The 20,982-nt window shown below is 48.5% G+C and overlaps 1 protein-coding gene across 1 annotated transcript in view; it reads right to left on the reverse strand.

Moving 5' to 3' along the window:
- Nucleotides 1-20,982, reverse strand: part of LOC100286620 (dmX-like protein 2) — a 94,148-nt gene that overhangs the window by 38,890 nt on the left and 34,276 nt on the right. Inside the window, 16 exon segments of the mRNA XM_045708286.1 lie at nt 637-767; nt 906-982; nt 1,200-1,366; nt 1,369-1,390; nt 1,868-2,173; nt 4,118-4,300; nt 5,055-5,456; nt 9,837-10,042; nt 10,820-11,084; nt 13,577-13,742; nt 13,958-14,055; nt 14,236-14,405; nt 17,966-18,076; nt 19,534-19,669; nt 19,968-20,087; nt 20,378-20,707. Coding sequence (XP_045564242.1) covers nt 637-767; nt 906-982; nt 1,200-1,366; nt 1,369-1,390; nt 1,868-2,173; nt 4,118-4,300; nt 5,055-5,456; nt 9,837-10,042; nt 10,820-11,084; nt 13,577-13,742; nt 13,958-14,055; nt 14,236-14,405; nt 17,966-18,076; nt 19,534-19,669; nt 19,968-20,087; nt 20,378-20,707 — 2,890 coding nt within the window.

Here is a 20,982-nt window from a genome sequence, read left to right on the forward strand (position 1 = left end):
GTCATGTTGTCCATTCAGCTGTCTGCTCAGACGATGGTTAGATTGACATTCATTTACTGTGACTGGCAGAGCTGTGTGTGTACCTGGCCACTGCGCGGGGCAGAGCTGTGTGTGTACCTGGCCACTGCGCGGAGCAGAGCTGTGTGTGTACCTGGCCACTGAGCGGGGGCAGAGCTGTGTGTGTACCTGGCCACTGAACGGAGCAGAGCTGTGTGTGTACCTGGCCACTGAGCGGAGCAGAGCTGTGTGTGTACCTGGCCACTGAGCAGAGCAGAGCTGTGTGGGTACCTGGCCACTGCGCGGGGGCAGAGCTGTGTGTGTACCTGGCCACTGCGCGGGGGCAGAGCTGTGTGTGTACCTGGCCACTGTGCGGGGGCAGAGCTGTGTGTGTGTACCTGGCCACTGCGCGGAGCAGAGCTGTGTGTGTACCTGGCCACTGCGCGGGGGCAGAGCTGTGTGTGTACCTGGCCACTGAACGGAGCAGAGCTGTTTGTGTACCTGGCCACTGCGCGGGGCAGAGCTGTGTGGGTACCTGGCCACTGCGCGGGGCAGAGCTGTGTGGGTACCTGGCCACTGCGCGGGGGCAGAGCTGTGTGGGTACCTGGCCACTGCGCAGGGGCAGAGCTGTGTGGGTACCTGGCCACTGCGCGGGAGCAGAGGTGGGTGTAGCGTGCTCCTCGATGCTCTCGGTGCGTAGCCGTCTCCTCTCACTCAGCAGCAGACCCTGGTACACCATCCCTGTAAACTGATTGGCCTCTGCCTGGCTGCTGCAAGGTACCATGGGAAAGAACCAAGGTCGGGATCAGACAGTCATGACAATTCATCTCAACAGGAAATGACAGTATGAACTCAAACTATAGGTCATCAAAATGTGTGTGTACGTGTGTGTGTGTGTGTGTGTGTACCTGTAGCTATGGCTGTCACACAGGGCTTGATAGATGCAGGCAGACAGAGAGGCAGCCAGGGTGTGCAGGAGATTCACCTGGAGAGGTGAGAGAGACAAACTACACTCATCTCACTCATGGAGGAACAAACCATTTCTCTATGAATTGCCAACATGAGATTATGAAAGAAGGTCTGCTGTGTGGGGATTTAACTTCCAATGAAGTCTCCTTGTGACAGTCATTTCTGTAGTGTATGTTTTAAATGTGTGTTTAGTTTGAACCCCCAGGCTGTCATACTAACAGACCCATACATACCCTGTCGTCCATGAGTTCAGGGTGTGGAGGCAGCTCCATCTGTGTGATGGTGTGAAGGATGTCATGGATGTGGTTGCTGAGGTGGAGGACAGGGTTGGAGATCACCGTCTTGGTGGTGGCGATACTGGCTGAGAGGAGGGGGAGGGTGGTGGGGAGGGGCAGGGGGACTGGAGCTGCTTCACTGTAGTCTCCTGGAGGAGGGGAGGACAGGGGACAATAACAACAAGGAGAGACAAGAGGAAGACAAGAGCAAGAATATATCAGAGAGGTGATACGGAGAGAGAGACAGAGAGAGAGAGAGACAGAGAGAGACAGAGAGAGACAGAGACAGAGACAGAGAGAGAGACAGAGAGAGAGACAGAGAGAGAGACAGAGAGAGAGACAGAGAGAGAGACAGAGAGAGAGACAGAGACAGAGAGAGAGAGAGAGAGAGAGCGTGAGAGCGAGAGAGAGAGAGAGAGAGAGACAGAAAGAGAGAGAGAGAGAGACAGAAAGAGAGAGAGAGACAGAAAGAGAGAGAGACAGAGAGAGAGAGAGACAGAAAGAGAGAGAGACAGAAAGAGAGAGAGACAGAAAGAGAGACAGAGAGAGAGAGAGAGACAGAGAGAGACTGACAGAGACTGACAGAGAGTGTGTCTGACCTGTGTGTGTGTTTCTTCAGCACCTACCTGTTGGCTCTCTTGCAGCAGGAAGATGAGCTCCATGCGTACCGAGGTGACCCCCCCTCCCTTGGCTCCATGCAGGCTGCAGTAGGACAGGAATACCCGGAGCAGAGCCTGGTTCTTCCTCAGCCACGCCTTCCTCCTCTCAGCATGAAGCTGCTTGGCTGCAAGACGCCTACGCCCCAGCTGGTGGCGCTCATACGCCCCCGCCTCCGTACCCCCGCCACCCCCCAGGGACTCCTCAAACACGTCCTCTACTCCTCCTCCATCCTCCCATCTCTCCAGCTCCTGGCTCTCCTCCTTCCCCGCCACCTGAAGAAGAGAAGAGGACAGAGGGTTTGATCTTGAAGCTGTTATGGTACAGTAGCAGTAACAGTTACAGTAAATACTGTTTAATTCAACTCCATCCAGTTCTGGTACAGTATATCTGATGAGACATGGTGATTAGGATCTAGTAGGTGACATGGTTGGGGTCAATTACAACCCCTCCAAATCAGTTACAACCCAATTACAACCCAAAACAATTACAACCCAATTACAACCCCTCCAAAACAGTGGTGTGGAGGCTGTGCTTTGGCAAAGTGGGTGGGGTTATATCCTACCTGTTTGGCCCTGTCCGGGGGTTTCATCGGATGGGGCCACAGTGTCTCCTGACCCCTCCGGTCTCAGCCCCAGTATTTATGCTGCAGTAGTTTATGTGTCAGGGGGCTAGGGTACGTCTGTCACATCTGGAGTATTTCTCTTGTCTTTTCCGGTGTCCTGTGTGAATTTAAATATGCTCTCTCTAATTCTCTCTTTTTCTTTCTTTCTTTCTTTCTTTCTTTCTTTCTTTCTTTCTTTCTTTCTTTCTTTCTTTCTTTCTTTCTTTCTCTCTCTCTCTCGGAGGACCTGTGCCCTAGGACCATGCCTCAGGACTACCTGGCTTGATGACTCCTTGCTGTCCCCAGTTCACCTGGCCGTGCTGCTGCTCCAGTTCCAACTGTTCTGCCTGCAGCTATGGAACCCTGACCTGTTCACCGGACGTGCTACCTGTCCCAGACCTGTTGTCCCAGACCTGCTGGAACCCTGACCTATTCACCGGACGTGCTACCTGTCCCAGACCTGCTGTTTTCAACTCTCTAGAGACAGCAGGAGCGGTAGAGATACTCTCAAAGATCGGCTATGAAAAAGCCAACTGACACTTACTCTTGTGTTACTGACTTGTTGCACCCTCGACAACTACTATGATTATTATTATTTGACAATGCTGGTCATTTATGAACATTTGAACATCTAGGCCATGTGCTGTTATAATCTCCACCCGGCACAGCCAGAAGAGGACTGGCCACCCCTCATAGCCTGGTTCCTCTCTAGGTTTTGGCCTTTCTAGGGAGTTTTTCCTAGCCACCGTGCTTCTACACCTGCATTGCTTGCTGTTTGGGGTTTTAGGCTGGGTTTCTGTACAGCACTTTGTGATATCAGCTGATGTAAGAAGGGCTATATAAATAAATCTGATTTGATTTGATTTGAATTACATTTCAATATAGTCAATTCAGGAAGTAACCTGACATTTTGGGAAAGTTAGCGTAAATCTGCAACCCGCAGTGTCCTTTAAGGGGAGCTGTGTGTACCTTGTAGTGGCAGATGAAGTGTGTGTGTGTACCTTGTAGTGGCAGATGAAGTGTGTGTGTGTACCTTGTAGTGGCAGATGAAGTGTGTGTGTGTGTGTGTGTGTGTGTGTGTACCTTGTAGTGGCAGATGAAGTGTGTGTGTGTGTGTGTGTACCTTGTAGTGGCAGATGAAGTGTGTGTGTGTGTGTGTGTGTGTGTGTGTGTGTGTGTACCTTGTAGTGGCAGATGAAGTGTGTGTGTGTGTGTGTGTGTGTGTGTGTGTGTGTGTGTGTACCCTGTAGTGGCAGATGAAGTGTGTGTACCTTGTAGTGGCAGATGAAGTGTGTGTGTGTGTGTGTGTACCTTGTAGTGGCAGATGAAGTGTGTGTGTGTGTGTGTGTGTGTGTGTGTGTGTGTGTGTGTGTGTGTGTGTTACTTGTAGTGGCAGATGATGTTTTTGTGTGTGTGTACCTTGTTGTTGCAGATACAGTGTGTGTGTACCTTGTAATGGCAGATGAAGTGTGTGTGTGTACCTTGTTGTTGCAGATGCAGTGTGTATGCACCTTGTAGTGGCAGATGAAGTGTGTGTGTGTGTGTGTGTGTGTGTGTGTGTGTGTGTGTGTGTGTGTGTGTGTGTGTGTGTGTGTGTGTGTGTGTGTGTGTGTACCTTGTAGTTACAGATGCGGTGCATGGCTCCTATCTCCTTCTCTAACCAGCTGTAGAGCTGAAAGCGCAGCTTCCCTCCGTCCACCTCATAGCCTGTAGCTAGCGTCCTGAGCTCTGTCATCAGAATCTTCAGACACGCTCGGAACTTCAGCTGCTCTGCGATCACGTCCACCTCAGACTCACCCTGAGAGCAGAGATGGTTCTGGAAATGTCTAGCACTTAACTACTGGCTTAATAACTCTATATTAACAGTATCATACCTATACAATATTCTTACAGAAAAAAATCACATTTTTAATTAGACTGATACATTAGATATTTTCAATAAACAAGAAAATTCTTTATCTTGTTAAAAAAATGAAATTATCTTTTTGGATGATACGTTATTAACAGACAAGGAAAACACAACACTACTTTTTCCACTATCACAAAGCTTATGTATCAACTTGGTTTTCTTTTAAAGTAATCTCAACAGTCAATTATACTGACTAGTGGTTATACTGACTAGTGGTTATACTGACTAGTGGTTATGCTGACTAGTGGTTATACTGACTAGTGGTTATACTGACTAGTGGTTATACTGACTAGTGGTTATGCTGACTAGTGGTTATGCTGACTAGTGGTTATACTGACTAGTGGTTATGCTGACTAGTGGTTATACTGACTAGTGGTTATGCTGACTAGTGGTTATGCTGACTAGTGGTTATGCTGACTAGTGGTTATGCTGACTAGTGGTTATACTGACTAGGGGTTATACTGACTAGGGGTTATGCTGACTAGTGGTTATGCTGACTAGTGGTTATGCTGACTAGTGGTTATGCTGACTAGTGGTTATGCTGACTAGTGGTTATGCTGACTAGTGGTTATACTGACTAGTGGTTATGCTGACTAGTGGTTATACTGACTAGTGGTTATATTGATGATGTCGCCAGCCCTACCTGAGAGTCCTCTCTCTGCAGCCCAGGTGGTCTCACCCCCCCAGACCCCTCGTCAGCTTTGGTCTCCACATCAGTCTTCTTCATTGTCAGACCACCATCAGCATCATCTTCATCGTTCTTATCATCTCCCCAGTCTAGCTGCAGTCCATCGTCTTCCACTTTGACCAGAGGCTGGCTCCAGTCCAGTGTGGCTGAGCTCTCCTCTGTACCCCAGGCAGGATTGGCCTTAACTGGGGCAGGAGAGGCCCAGTCCAGGGCCCCCTGGTTCCCATTCTCCAGGGGCAGGCTAGAGCTGACATTGGCCATGGAAGAGCCTTTACTTAGGGGGGACGAGGAGACTGACTTCTTGGTCACCTTGGGGATCTTAGAGAGCACCTCCAGGGCAAGCACTGGACAGCCCACCTTTATTAGAGAACAGAATAACACTATTAGTAAAATTAGTAAGTAGCCTTGGCTTGTGCAGGCCCAAAACAGCTCACATGGCAGGAGCCTCCTGTTTCTGTATGGTCAGGCAGCTGGATGTACAGTACACCCCCTGGACAGGACACTAGTCTATCTCCTGTTTCTGTATGGTGAGGCAGCTGGATGTACAGTACACCCCCTGGACAGGACACTAGTCTATCTCCTGTTTCTGTATGGTGAGGCAGCTGGATGTACAGTACACCCCCTGGACAGGACACTAGTCTATCTCCTGTTTCTGTATGGTGAGGCAGCTGGATGTACAGTACACCCCCTGGACAGGACACTAGTCTATCTCCTGTTTCTGTATGGTGAGGCAGCTGGATGTACAGTACACCCCCTGGACAGGACACTAGTCTATCTCCTGTTTCTGTATGGTGAGGCAGCTGGATGTACAGTACACCCCCTGGACAGGACACTAGTCTATCTCCTGTTTCTGTATGGTGAGGCAGCTGGATGTACAGTACACCCCCTGGACAGGACACTAGTCTATCTCCTGTTTCTGTATGGTGAGGCAGCTTGATGTACAGTACACCCCCTGGACAGGACACTAGTCTATCTCCTGTTTCTGTATGGTGAGGCAGCTTGATGTACAGTACACCCCCTGGACAGGACACTAGTCTATAGCAGGACCTTAACCCCAACATATCTCCTTATTAGTAACATTACTTTTAGATTAATTAACGTATCCTTTATTTATTAAAGGTGAGATAAAAAATGATACTAATCTTAAAATACTGTTAGTATACAATGTTACTGTTTTTAATGCCGTGCCACATTACACCTTATAATAAGTACTATATTACAGTCATGGCCAAAGGTTTTGAGAATGACACAAATTAAAATTTCACAAGGTTTGCTGCTTCAGTGTCTTTAGATATTTTTGTCAGATGTTACTATGGAATAGTGAAGTATAATTACAAGCATTTCATAAGTGTCAAAGGCTTTTATTGACAATTACATGAAGTTGATGCAAAGAGTCAATATTTGCAGTGTTGACCCTTCTTTTTCAAGACCTCTGCAATCCACCCTGGCATCCTGTCAATTAACTTCTGGGCCACATCCTGACTGATGGGAGCCCATTCTTGCATAATCAATGCTTGAAGTTTGTCAGAATTTGTGGGTTTTTGTTTGTCCACCCGCCTCTTGAGAATTGACCACAAGTTCTCAATGGGATTAAGGTCTGGGGAGTTTCCTGGCCATGGACCCAAAATATCGATGTTTTGTTCCCCGAGCCACTTAGTTATCACTTTTGCCTTATTGAAAGGTGCTCCATCATTCTGGAAAAGGCATTGTTCGTCACCAAACTGTTCCTGGATGGTTGGGAGAAGTTGCTCTCGGAGGATGTGTTGGTACCATTCTTTATTCATGGCTGTGTTCTTAGGCAAAATTGTGAGTGAACCCACTCCCTTGGCTGAGAAGCAACCCCACACATGAATGGTCTCAGGATGCTTTACTGTTGGCGTAACACAGGACTGATGGTAGCGCTCACCTTGTCTTCTCCGGACAAGCTTTTTTCCGGATGCCCCAAACAATCGGAAAGGGGATTCATCAGAGAAAATGACTTTACCCCAGTCCTCAGCGGTCCAATCCATGTACCTTTTGCAGAATATCAGTCTGTCCCTGATGTTTTTCCTGGAGAGAAGTGGCTTCTTTGCTGCCCTTCTTGACACCAGGCCATCCTCCAAAAGTCTTCGCCTCACTGTGCGTGCAGATGCACTCACACCTGCCTGCTGCCATTCCTGAGCAAGCTCTGTACTGGTGGTGCCCCGATCCCGCAGCTGAATCAACTTTAGGATATGGTCCTGGCGCTTGCTGGTAGAGGTCGACCGATCATGATTTAAAAAAAAAAAAAATTCAACGTCGATACCGATTATTGGACGACCAAAACAAGCCGATACCGATTAAATCGGACAATTTTTATTTATTTGTAATAAGGACAATTACAACAATACTGAATGAACACTTATTTTAACTTAATATAATACATAAATACTATCAATTTAGCCTCAAATAAATAATGAAACATGTTCAATTGGTTTAAATAATGCAAAAACAAAGTGTTGGAGAAGAAAGTATAAGTGCAATATGTGCCATGTAAAAAAGCTAACGTTTAAGTTCCTTGCTCAGAACATGAGAACATATGAAAGCTGGTGGTTCCTTTTAACATGAGTCTTCAATATTCCCAGGTAAGAAGTTTTAGGTTGTAGTTATTATAGGACTATTTCTCTCTATACGATTTGTATTTCATATACCTTTGACTATTGGATGTTCTTATAGGCACTTCAGTATTGCCAGTGTAACAGTATAGCTTCCGTCCCTCTCCTCGCTCCTACCTGGGCTCAAACCAGGAACACATCGACAACAGCCACCCTCGAAGCAGCGTTACCCATGCAGAGCAAGGGGAACAACTACTCCAAGTCTCAGAGCGAGTGACGTTTGAAACGCTATTAGCGCGCACCCGCTAACTAGCTAGCCATTTCACATCGGTTACACCAGCCTAATCTTGGGAGTTGATAGCCTTGAAGTTATAAACAGCGCAATGCTTGAAGAATTGCAAAGAGCTGCTGGCAAAACGCACGAAGATGCTGTTTGAATGAATGCTTATGAGCCTGCTGCTGCCTACCATCGCTCAGTCAGACTGCTCTATCAAATATCAAATCATTAACATAATAACACACAGAAATACGAGCCTTTGGTCATTAATATGGTCGAATCCGGAAACTATAATTTCGAAAACGAAATGTTTATTATTTCAGTGAAATACGGAACCGTTCCGTATCTTATCTAACGGGTGGCAACCCTAAGTCTAAATATTCCTGTTACATTGCACAACCTTCAATGTTATGTCATAATTATGTACAATTCTGGCAAATTAATTACGGCCTTTGTTAGGAATAAATGGACTTCATACAGTTTGCAATGAGCCAGGCGGCCCAAACGGCTGTATATACCCTGACTGCTTGCACGGAACGCTAGAGAAGTGACACGAATTCATGTTAGCAGGCAATATTAACTAAATATGCAGGTTTAAAAATATATACTTGTGTATTGATTTTAAAGAAAGGCATTGATGTTTATGGTTAGGTACATTGGTGCAACGACACTGCTTTTTTTCGGAAATGCGCTTGTTAAATCATCACCCGTTTGTCGAAGTAGGCTGTGATTCGATGAGAAATTAACAGGCACCGCATCGATTATATGTAACGCAGGACACGTTAGATAAACTAGTAATATCATCAACCATGTGTAGCTAACTAGTGATTATGTTAAGATTGATCGTTTTTTATAAGATAAGTTTAATGCTAGCTAGCAACTTACCTTGGTTTCTTGCTGCCCTCGCGTAACAGGTAGTCAGCCTGCCATGCAGGCTCCTCGTGGAGTGCAATGTAAAGCAGGTGGTTAGAGCGTTGGACTAGTAACCAGAAGGTTGCAAAAACGAATCCCCAATTCCCCCCTGAACAAGGCAGTTAACCCCCGTTCCTAGGCCGTCATTGAAAATAAGGATGTGTTCTTAATATGACTTGCCTAGTTAAATAAAGGTGTAAAAAAAATAAAAAATACAAATAAAACGCTGGCCAAAAATATCGATTACCGATTGTTATGAAAACTTGAAATCGGCCCTGATTAATCGGTCGACCTCTACTTGCTGGACTTTCTTGGGCGCCCTGAAACCTTCTTCACAACAATTGAACCGCTCTCCTTGATGATCCGATAAATGGTTGATTTAGGTGCAATCTTACTGGCAGCAATATCCTTGCCTGTGAAGCCCTTTTTGTGTAAAGCAATGATGACAGCACGTGTTTCCTTGCAGGTAACCTTGGTTGACAGAGGAAGAACAATGATTCCAAGCACCACCCTCCTTTTGAAGCTTCCAGTCTGTTATTCGAACTCAGTCAGCATGACAGAGTGATCTCCAGCCTTGTCCTCGTCAACACTCACACCTGTGTTAATGAGAGAATCACTGACATGATGTCAGCTGGTCCTTTTGTTGCAGGGCTAAAATGCAGTGGAAATGTTTTTGGGGGATTCAGTTCATTTGCATGGCAAAGAGGGACTTTGCAATTAATTGCAATTTATCTGATCACTCTTCATAACATTCTGGAATATATGCAAATTGCCATCATACAAACTGAGGCAGCACACTTTGTGAAAATTAATATTTGTGTCATTCTCAAAACTTTTGGCCACGACTGTACAGGTATAATACAATATCGTTTTTAAAGTTGTCAACTTTGTGTTATCTTCGATGCTTCTAAATGCATTGTATCCACGTATGGTTGAATTGTGTTATTAAATGATTGATTAAAGCAAATCAAAGACCTTGAAGTGTGCGTTGGCGGTGGTGAAGAAGAGTTTGCGTTCGATGAGGTTGATCTCGTCGACGCTGCTCTTCTCCGAGGTGAGGCCCAGTGATGATGTCACAGCACCCTCAGGGGACGCGTAGTGGCGGCGGATGATCAGGGGGTGTGTCCTCAGGTAGTTATAGAAACTAAATACCACTGGGTTACACGACTTCACCATCACATCTAGGGGGGGTTAGAGAGGGGAAAAAGGAGGGAGAGAGGAGGATAGGGAGGGGGAGAGGAGGGGAGGGAGGGGGAGAGAGGAGGGGAGGGAGAGAGGAGGGGAGGGAGGGGGAGAGAGAGGGAGAGGGGAGGTGAGGGAGGGGGAAAGAGGGGGGAGGGAGAGGAGGGGAGGGAGAGAGGGAGAGAGGAGGGGAGGGAGAGAGGGAGAGAGGAGGGGAGGGAGGGGGAGAGAGGAGGGGAGGGAGAGAAGAGGGGAGGGAGAGAGGGGAGGGAGGGGGAGAGAGGGGAGGGAGGGGGAGAGAGGGGGAGGGAGGGGGAGAGAGTGGGAGAGAGGGGGGGAGGGAGGGGAGAGAGGGGGAGGGAGAGAGGGGGGAGGGAGGGGGAGAGAGGGGGAGGGAGGGAGGGGGAGAGGAGGGGAGGGAGGGGGAGAGAGGGAGAGAGAGGGAGGGGGGAGAGAAGGGGAGGGAGAGAGGGGGAGAGAAGGGGAGAGAAGGGGGAGGGAGGGGGAGAGAAGGGGGAGGGAGGGGGAGAGAGGAGGGGAGGGAGGGGGAGAGAAGGGGGAGGGAGGGGGAGAGAAGGGGGAGGGAGGGGGAGAGAAGGGGGAGGGAGGGAGAGGGAGAAAGGAGGGGAGGGAGGGAGAGGGAGAAAGGAGGGGAGGGAGAAAGTAAGAGGTAGATAGAGGTCAATGCAAATCAATCCAGTTAGAATATAGCATCAGCTTTCAGCTGAAACATCCCTGTCCTCTCTGAGGGTGTGATCTACCACCATGCTACTCACCTGGGTTCTCATCATCCTCTTTGGGGATGCACTCTAGCAGCGTGTCCAGGGCCTTGGTGTAGTCCTTCATGATCCAGAAGGCTATGCTGCGTAGGAATGGGTCCGGGTGTAGTTTGGTGCAGTGGTACCCCGACCCATCCCTCTGGCAGCCCAAAACCTTCTCATACAGGATGGCTTGGCAGGTGGAACTGCTCTCATAGTCAGCCTCGTACAGCCTGGCTACTACCATGGCCAACTGGATATCCTCCATCTTCTCCAAGCACACCTAGAGGAGAGGGACAGTTAGAGGAGAGGAGAAAGAAGACAGTACAGTTAGAGTAGAGGACAGTCCAGTTAGAGTAGAGGACAGTTAGAGTAGAGGAGAAAGAGGACAGTACAGTTAGAGTAGAGGAGTGTCCAGTTAGAGTAGAGGACAGTTAGAGTAGAGGAGAAAGAGGACAGTACAATTAGAGTAGAGGACAGTTAAAGTTGACCTGTGTTCCATAAGGAATATACAGTGCCTTGCAAAAGTATTCATCCCCCCCTTGACATTTTTCCTATTTTGTTGCATTACAAAATGTATTTAAATTGATTTTTATTCGAATTTCATGTAATGGACATTTGTGAAGTGAAATGAAAAAAAAATGACTTGTTTCAAAATGTAAAAAAAAAAAAAACTGAAAAGTGGTGTGTGCATATGTTTTCACCCCCTTTTCTATGAAGCCCTAAATACGATCTGGTGCAACCAATTACCTTCAGAAGTCACACAATTAGTTAAATAAAGTCCACCTGTGTGCAATCTAAGTGTCACATGATCTGTCACATGATCTCAGTATATATATATATATTTACACACCTGTTCAGAGAGGCCCCAGAGTCTGCAATACAACTAAGCAAGGGGCACCAACAAGCAAGCAGCACCATGAAGACCAAAGAGCTCTCCAAACAGGTCAGGGACAAAGTTGTGGAGAAGTACAGATCGGGGTTGGGTTATAAAAAAATATCAGAAACTTTGAGCATCCCACAGAGCACCATTAAATCCATTATTCAAATGTTTGAAGAAAATGGCACCACAACAAACCTGCCAAGAGAGGGCCGCCCACCAAAACTCACAGACCAGGCAAGGAGGGCATTAATCAGAGAGGCAACAAAGAGACAAAAGATAACCCTGAAGGAGCTGCAAAGCTCCACCGCAGAGATTGGAGTATCTGTCCATAGGACCACTAAGCTGTACACGCCACAGAGCTGGGCTTTACGGAAGAGAGGCCAGGCCAGAAAAAAGCCAATGCTTAAAGAAAAAAATAAGCAAACATGTTTGGTGTTCGCCCAAAGGCTTGTGGGAGACTCCCCAAACATATGGAAGAAGGTATTCTGGTCAGATGAGACTACAATTGAGCTTTTTGGCTATCAAGGAAAATGCTATGTCTGGCACAAACCCAACACCTCTCATCACCCTGAGACACCATCCCCACAGTGAAGCATGGTGGTGGCAGCATCATGCTGTTAGGATGTTCTTCATAGGCAGGGACTGGGAAACTGGTCGGAATTGAAGGAATGCTGGATGGCGCTAAATACATAGAAATTCTTGAAGGGAAACCTGTTTCAGTATTCCAGAGATTTGAGACTGGGACGGAGGTTCACCTTCCAGCAGGACATTGGCCCTAAGTATACTGCTAAAGCAACACTCGAGTGGTTTAAGGGGAAACATTTAAATGTCTTGGAATGGCCTAGTCAAAGACATATGCCAAGAGACTTGCAGCTGTAATTGCTGCAAAAGGTGGCTTTACAAAGTATTGACTTTGCGGGGGTGAATAGTTATGCACGCTCAAGTTAAAAAAATGTTTGTCTTATTTCTTGTTTGTTTCACAATGGTAGGCATGTTGTGTAAATCAAATGATAACACCCCCCCCCCAAATCTATTTTAATTACAGGTTGTAAGGCAACAAAATAGGAAAAATGCCAAGGGGGGTGAATACTTTCGCAAGCCACTGTAAAGGCCTAGCAAGTAAGTGACAGTTAGAGTAGAGGACAGTTAGAGTTGGCCTGTGTTCCATAAGGAATATAAAGTCCTAGTAGAGGAGAGGACAGTTAGAGTAGGGTAGATGGAGTTCTGAGAAGCCACACCAGGCACTGTCCACACGTCAAGCAGGTTCTGCATGTGCAGGGTTTATAACATAGACTTACTAAGAAACCTGACAACCATAGATGTATTCAGGGTCTGTCTCCTGCTGGACTAAAAACGCTGTTCAACGGCAAATCAAGGTTCAAGGTTTAGACTGTTTGCTAAAACTGACTAAACAGTAAGACTCATGGCTAAGACAGACTAAAATGATGCACGTGTGATCTAGTGTTCTCCTCAATGATGCCCTTTTGAACCAACTGTCTGGTAAACTATCCCCAAACACTTACAGTAGGAACCCATTCCCCCTCTAGGCAGTGTCCTGCTATCAGCATGTTGAGACTGTGCTGTTGCACCCTCAGCCCAAGGTAAAGTAACCCCAACATTTACGCAGCTAACCAGCCCCACAACCTTATCTTTCAGGTTTAGACTAGAGCATTCACACACACAGCTGTAGAGTCTCACGTCATTGACACACCTCCTAGTTAACTTCCATAAACATTGGTCTGTGCCAGGTTTCCATGGCGAGGATGATGTCACAACAACAGACACAATACAGGTGCAGCTGAAGTAGGTCTAAACTAGGAACAGACTGTGTGTGTGTGTGTGTGTGTGTGTGTGTGTGTGTGTGTGTGTGTGTGTGTGTGTGTCTTCCGGACCTCGACGGCATCTTTCAGGGAGCCAGCCAGCAGGAAGAAGGCAGCAGCCTGTTCAAAGCGCTGTTTCCCCAGCAGAGAGAAAGCGTTCTTCAGAGCTGCTTTACGCCAGCGGTCCTCACTGAAGTTATTCTTAAAGAATACCGTCATCTTCTCATCACGCTGAGACCTAGAGGAGAGGAGGAAGAGGAGAGGAGGAGAATATAATATACATTATTTACCTACGTACATGACTCATGTAATTGCGTTCTGACACATGGATAAACATAAAATGTGGATTTTAAAGAAAAGTCCAGGAAAGGTGAATAACTAAACAAAAAGGTGAGACAACACAAACTGATTTGGGATCAGGCTAGAGGTCCAGGTGTGTTTCAGGTGTGTTACCTGAACAGGCCCCAGAGAACAGCCTTCTTCTTCATGGCCAGGTAGAACAGAGCTGCATCTAAAGGATCGTTGTTCTTCTGGAACGCTGCTTTACCCACCTACACACAGATCAACCAATCAAACCATGAAGACCAACCAATCAATCAATGATAGGAGTTCAGGCCACACCACACCATCCCCTACCTTCTCCACCGTCCCCTACCTTCTCCACCGTCCCCTACCTTCTCCACCGTCCCCTACCTTCTCCACCGTCCCCTACCTTCTCCACCGTCCCCTACCTTCTCCACCATCCTGCGTAGGGTATTGATGTTGCGTATCCACCAGCCCACCCCTACAGCCCGTAGCTCAGACCACTGAGGGTCTCCTCTCTGCATGGCCGGGATCATATTCAACATCTCCTCCTCAGCCTCCGAGTGGAACGCCCACGCAAAGTGACACGTAGACAGACCTGGAGGGAGACAGGTGACTGTGTTCAGAGAGGAGAGAAAAGGTTCCTTTGCTTCAGTGCTTGATTGTTGACTGTTGCGTGCTTTAGTAAAACATACAAAAAGGGAGGGAACAGGGCCCAGAGAGAGACAACACATCTGGACCTGGGAGGAACAGGGCCCAGAGAGAGACAACATATCTGGACCTGGGAGGGAACAGGACTCAGAGAGAGACAACATATCTGGACCTGGGAGGGAACAGGACCCAGAGAGAGACAACATATCTGGACCTGGGAGGGAACAGGGCCCAGAGAGAGACAACACATCTGGACCTGGGAGGGAACAGGACCCAGAGAGAGACAACATATCTGGACCTGGGAGGGAACAGGGCCCAGAGAGAGACAACACATCTGGACCTGGGAGGGAACAGGGCCCAGAGAGAGACAACATATCTGGACCTGGGAGGGAACAGGACCCAGAGAGAGACAACATATCTGGACCTGGGAGGAACAGGACCCAGAGAGAGACAACACATCTGGACCTGGGAGGGAACAGGACCCAGAGAGAGACAACATATCTGGACCTGGGAGGGAACAGGGCCCAGAGAGAGACAACATATCTGGACCTGGGAGGAACAGGACCCAGAGAGAGACAACATATCTGGACCTGGGAGGAACAGGACCCAGAGAGAGACAACATATCTGGACCTGGGAGGGAACAGGACCTAGAGAGAGACAACATATCTGGACCTGGGAGGAACAGGACCCAGAGAGAGACAACATATCTGGACCTGGGAGGAACAGGACCCAGAGAGAGACAACATATCTGGACCTGGGAGGAACAGGACCCAGAGAGAGACAACATATCTGGACCTGGGAGGGAACAGGACCCAGAGAGAGACAACATATCTGGACCTGGGAGGAACAGGGCCCAGAGAGAGACAACACATCTGGACCTGGGAGGGAACAGGGCCCAGAGAGAGACAACACATCTGGACCTGGGAGGAACAGGACCCAGAGAGAGACAACATATCTGGACCTGGGAGGAACAGGGCCCAGAGAGAGACAACATATCTGGACCTGGGAGGGAACAGGGCCCAGAGAGAGACAACATATCTGGACCTGGGAGGAACAGGACCCAGAGAGAGACAACATATCTGGACCTGGGAGGAACAGGACCCAGAGAGAGACAACATATCTGGACCTGGAAGGAACAGGGCCCAGAGAGAGACAACATATCTGGACCTGGGAGGAACAGGGCCCAGAGAGAGACAACACATCTGGACCTGGGAGAGAACAGGGCCCAGAGAGAGACAACACATCTGGACCTGGGAGAGAACAGGGCCCAGAGAGAGACAACACATCTGGACCTGGGAGGAACAGGGCCCAGAGAGAGACAACATATCTGGACCTGGGAGAGAACAGGGCCCAGAGAGAGACAACATATCTGGACCTGGGAGGGAACAGGACCCAGAGAGAGACAACATATCTGGACCTGGGAGAGAACAGGACCCAGAGAGAGACAACATATCTGGACCTGGGAGAGAACAGGGCCCAGAGAGAGACAACACATCTGGACCTGGGAGAGAACAGGGCCCAGAGAAAGACAACATATCTGGACCTGGGAGGGAACAGGACCCAGAGAGAGACAACATATCTGGACCTGGGAGGAACAGGACCCAGAGAGAGACAACACATCTGGACCTGGGAGGGAACAGGACCCAGAGAGAGACAACATATCTGGACCTGGGAGGGAACAGGGCCCAGAGAGAGACAACATATCTGGACCTGGGAGGAACAGGACCCAGAGAGAGACAACATATCTGGACCTGGGAGGGAACAGGACCTAGAGAGAGACAACATATCTGGACCTGGGAGGAACAGGACCCAGAGAGAGACAACATATCTGGACCTGGGAGGAACAGGACCCAGAGAGAGACAACATATCTGGACCTGGGAGGAACAGGACCCAGAGAGAGACAACATATCTGGACCTGGGAGGGAACAGGACCCAGAGAGAGACAACATATCTGGACCTGGGAGGAACAGGGCCCAGAGAGAGACAACACATCTGGACCTGGGAGGGAACAGGGCCCAGAGAGAGACAACACATCTGGACCTGGGAGGAACAGGACCCAGAGAGAGACAACATATCTGGACCTGGGAGGAACAGGGCCCAGAGAGAGACAACATATCTGGACCTGGGAGGGAACAGGGCCCAGAGAGAGACAACATATCTGGACCTGGGAGGAACAGGACCCAGAGAGAGACAACATATCTGGACCTGGGAGGAACAGGACCCAGAGAGAGACAACATATCTGGACCTGGAAGGAACAGGGCCCAGAGAGAGACAACATATCTGGACCTGGGAGGAACAGGGCCCAGAGAGAGACAACACATCTGGACCTGGGAGAGAACAGGGCCCAGAGAGAGACAACACATCTGGACCTGGGAGAGAACAGGGCCCAGAGAGAGACAACACATCTGGACCTGGGAGGAACAGGGCCCAGAGAGAGACAACATATCTGGACCTGGGAGAGAACAGGGCCCAGAGAGAGACAACATATCTGGACCTGGGAGGGAACAGGACCCAGAGAGAGACAACATATCTGGACCTGGGAGAGAACAGGACCCAGAGAGAGACAACATATCTGGACCTGGGAGAGAACAGGGCCCAGAGAGAGACAACACATCTGGACCTGGGAGAGAACAGGGCCCAGAGAGAGACAACACATCTGGACCTGGGAGGAACAGGGCCCAGAGAGAGACAACATATCTGGACCTGGGAGAGAACAGGGCCCAGAGAGAGACAACATATCTGGACCTGGGAGGGAACAGGACCCAGAGAGAGACAACATATCTGGACCTGGGAGAGAACAGGACCCAGAGAGAGACAACATATCTGGACCTGGGAGAGAACAGGGCCCAGAGAGAGACAACATATCTGGACCTGGGAGAGAACAGGGCCCAGAGAGAGACAACATATCTGGACCTGGGAGGAACAGGACCCAGAGAGAGACAACACATCTGGACCTGGGAGGAACAGGGCCCAGAGATATACAACACATCTGGACCTGGGAGAGAACAGGGCCCAGAGATATACAACATATCTGGACCTGGGAGAGAACAGGGCCCAGAGAGAGACAACATATCTGGACCTGGGAGGAACAGGACCCAGAGAGAGACAACACATCTGGACCTGGGAGGAACAGGGCCCAGAGATAGACAACATATCTGGACCTGGGAGAGAACAGGGCCCAGAGAGAGACAACATATCTGGACCTGGGAGGAACAGGACCCAGAGAGAGACAACATATCTGGACCTGGGAGGAACAGGGCCCAGAGAGAGACAACATATCTGGGCCTGGGAGGAACAGGGCCCAGAGAGAGACAACATATCTGGACCTGGGAGGAACAGGGCCCAGAGAGAGACAACATATCCACTGCAAGTCCTCCTACATATCCAATACCAGATCAATGTCTCAGTATAATGTACCAATAAGACTCTCTACAACCCTCTCCGTCACAGCTCAGAAAGACAGATTGTGAAGCAGGAGTGTGTGTGTGTTTGTGTGTACCATACCTTGGTGCAGCAACTGCATGCGGTACAGTGGGGGTAGAGAGGTGAGGAGACAGGTGTGTAGACGCATGGCTAACAGGTACCTCAACCCACACTCATCCAGGGCCTCACCACCTAGACAGAAACACATTATTAGCACATGGGTTAGTGTAGCACATTAACTCACACACACTGATCTGATGGAATCAGATGGTGCCGGTCTTTCCCATTCATTTGGGAGAGAGCAGCTTCCTCCTAAGACTCCACACCAGATGGAGAGGGTTGAGGGATCTCTCTGTCCCCTTCTACCCATCCATACTGATGGCTTCGGATTTATAAAGTTGAAATATTGCTAATCATCAGTTATACTAAAAACATGAGGAGTGCCATAGTCTGGTTTCTACACCAGAAGTGAATGGGTATCTGTAGGAGGAATGTATATGGTGGGGTCAAGGAAGGATGGATAGGAGCCAGGGGGTTTTGGGAGGTGCTGAGTAGAGGAGAGGCAGTCACATGACTGTAGTCACTGATAATTGGCCTTCCCTGTAGCTCAGTTGGTAGAGCATGGTGTTTGCAACACCAGGGTTGTGGGTTCGATTCCCACGGGGGGCCAGCACAGAAAAAAAAAAAAAAAAAACATGTATGAAATGTATGTATTCACTACTGTAAGTCGCTCTGGATAAGAGCGTCTGCTAAATGACTCAAATGTAAATGTAAAATAATGGTGGAGCTGTGGAGTAGTGAGGAAGTGGGTCAAGGCCAGGTCACCTTAAGGGAGAAGGAACAGTTTGTGGCCTGTATCACTTATCTTTATTACTAGGCAGGAAGTTGTCATGTTTAGAGGGAAGGAGGAGACTCCACCCAAACTGGGGTATATACACTACCACTGGTGGAAATATGTCTTTGTCTTATGCAGCTGTATGGGGTAACTTAGTTTAAGCTTTACTAATCGTCTGTGAGTTTTACTAGGTTCATGTAGAACCTAACAATACAAATGAAACACACCCGATGGAGAGGGATCTCGCCACCCCCCTCTACCCATCCATACAAAGAGATGAAAACACTGATTTAGGAATCAGACCTTTAAATGTCTTCCACTCTATGTGCCTGGTCCTCCTCCCTAAATGCTACCCTATTTCCTATATAGTGCACTACTTGTTCATGGTAGCATGGTAGTTCAATGTGCCCCATAGTCCTGTGTCTTAGTCCATGAACCTTTTAACCTTCTCTCCCTCCCTCTCCCTTCTCAATCTCTCCCTCTCCTTCTTTCTCGCCCTCTCCTTCTCAATCTCTCTCCCTACCCCCTCTCAATCTCTCCCTCTCCTTCTTCCTCTCCCTCTGCTTACTTAACAGAGGAACAACCTGCTAAGGTCTCTTTCTCACTTCCCCCTTAAAGACTAAATAACATCTATACCAGACTGATACAGGAGGTGAAAAGACAAAGATAACTGTCAGTGTGTGTGTTTATATCAACCATTAAGAACACGTAATCAGGGAACAACTCTGACTAGACTAATGACATTATATTTCTATTTGTTTTGCCTAATAGACCATGGTCAGGTAAAGACACCCTCCCTCTCTCTGAGACTGACCTGTGTACTGTTTGTCAGTGGAGCTGCTGACCTCTGAACTGGTGGTAGCTACAGTATCAGCTAGAGCCACCAGAAACATCTGTTCCAACCTGGTCAGACCTGGAAGACTGGAATGCATCAGCTGACTAGATAACACCTGGAGGGAGGGAGGAGGGAGAGAGGGAGGGAGGAGGGAGGGAGAGAGGGAGGGAGGAGGGAGAGAGCGAGGGAAGGATGGAGAGAGGGAGGGAGGAGGGAGAGAGCGAGGGAAGGATGGAGAGAGGGAGGGAGGAGGGAGAGAGCGAGGGAAGGATGGAGAGAGGGAGACAGATTAGCAGAGACAAATGACTGTATTAATCACAGAGGCGATATATTTACTTGACAAACAATTAAACCAGACAATAACATCTAAACCATCCACAAGCTGGTAAGTAAATAAATGTTGTTGTTGTTACCTGTGCGTGTTCTGGTCCGAAGTAGGTGGGTCCGTACTGAGACAGGTTGATGAATCTAGACTTCTTCTCTACTTTCTCTGTAGCGAAGCTCACAAAGTCATCTGTCGTCACCGCCTGCAACTGAGGGAGGGAGCCATACAACGACTAGATGATTGACTGGTTGATTGATTATTGATTTGGGTATAACAGAGAACAAGATTACATCTGGACCCAGAGGTTAACACATGGAGGGGTCATATGGTTCCAACAAACATTTACTGCATAGCTTGTCTTTAGGTAACAGAATATCAACATTATACAACAGAAAATAAACCAACACGTTTTTGAAGAATCTGTTGAGCATCTACACACTTAGGAACTACGATTCTATGTGTCACTGAAACATCCAGCTCAAACCTGAATCCTCTTACCTGGAACAGGTCTGTGTACTGATCTCCTCCTGTCTTCCTCGCCCCCTCTACCTCGGCCACCTTCCCTCCCTTCGCCCCCTCCTCTCCTCCCTTATAGGAGGTGTCCAGGTCAGCAGAGAGCAGAGCGTAGAGGGGTAGAGGGGGAATGGAGTTGATTTCTGTGTAATCTCGTCCCCCGTCGCGACCGGCCACGATGGTGTCTTTAGCCGTACTGCCGCTCACACTGATTGTCCGGGACAGGTGGCGTCTGGTTCCACCCTCACCTGCCTCCACGTCCCTCACCACAGCCACCTCCCCAGCGATACACTTCACCAGGTGGGACAGGATGGCCTGAAGAAGAAGAATAACCATCTTCCTCATCTTCCTCATCCGTGGCAGAGACATTAATATAGTCATCGACGGCATCATTGCCATCATCATCATAATCACAGTAGTCATGTTGTTGTCATCATCATCATGACATTCTATGACTTCTCAAGAAGCTGTCTGGTCACTTCAATAAATGTATCTTGAGTTGCAAACATTTATAAAGTGGACAGGCAGTTGGACGAACAGCCAGCCAGCCAGCCATGCAAGCCCACCCACCAATCAGACAGACAGCCAAC

Source organism: Salmo salar, chromosome ssa26 (assembly GCF_905237065.1).
Source record: "Salmo salar chromosome ssa26, Ssal_v3.1, whole genome shotgun sequence".
NCBI lineage: Eukaryota > Metazoa > Chordata > Actinopteri > Salmoniformes > Salmonidae > Salmo > Salmo salar.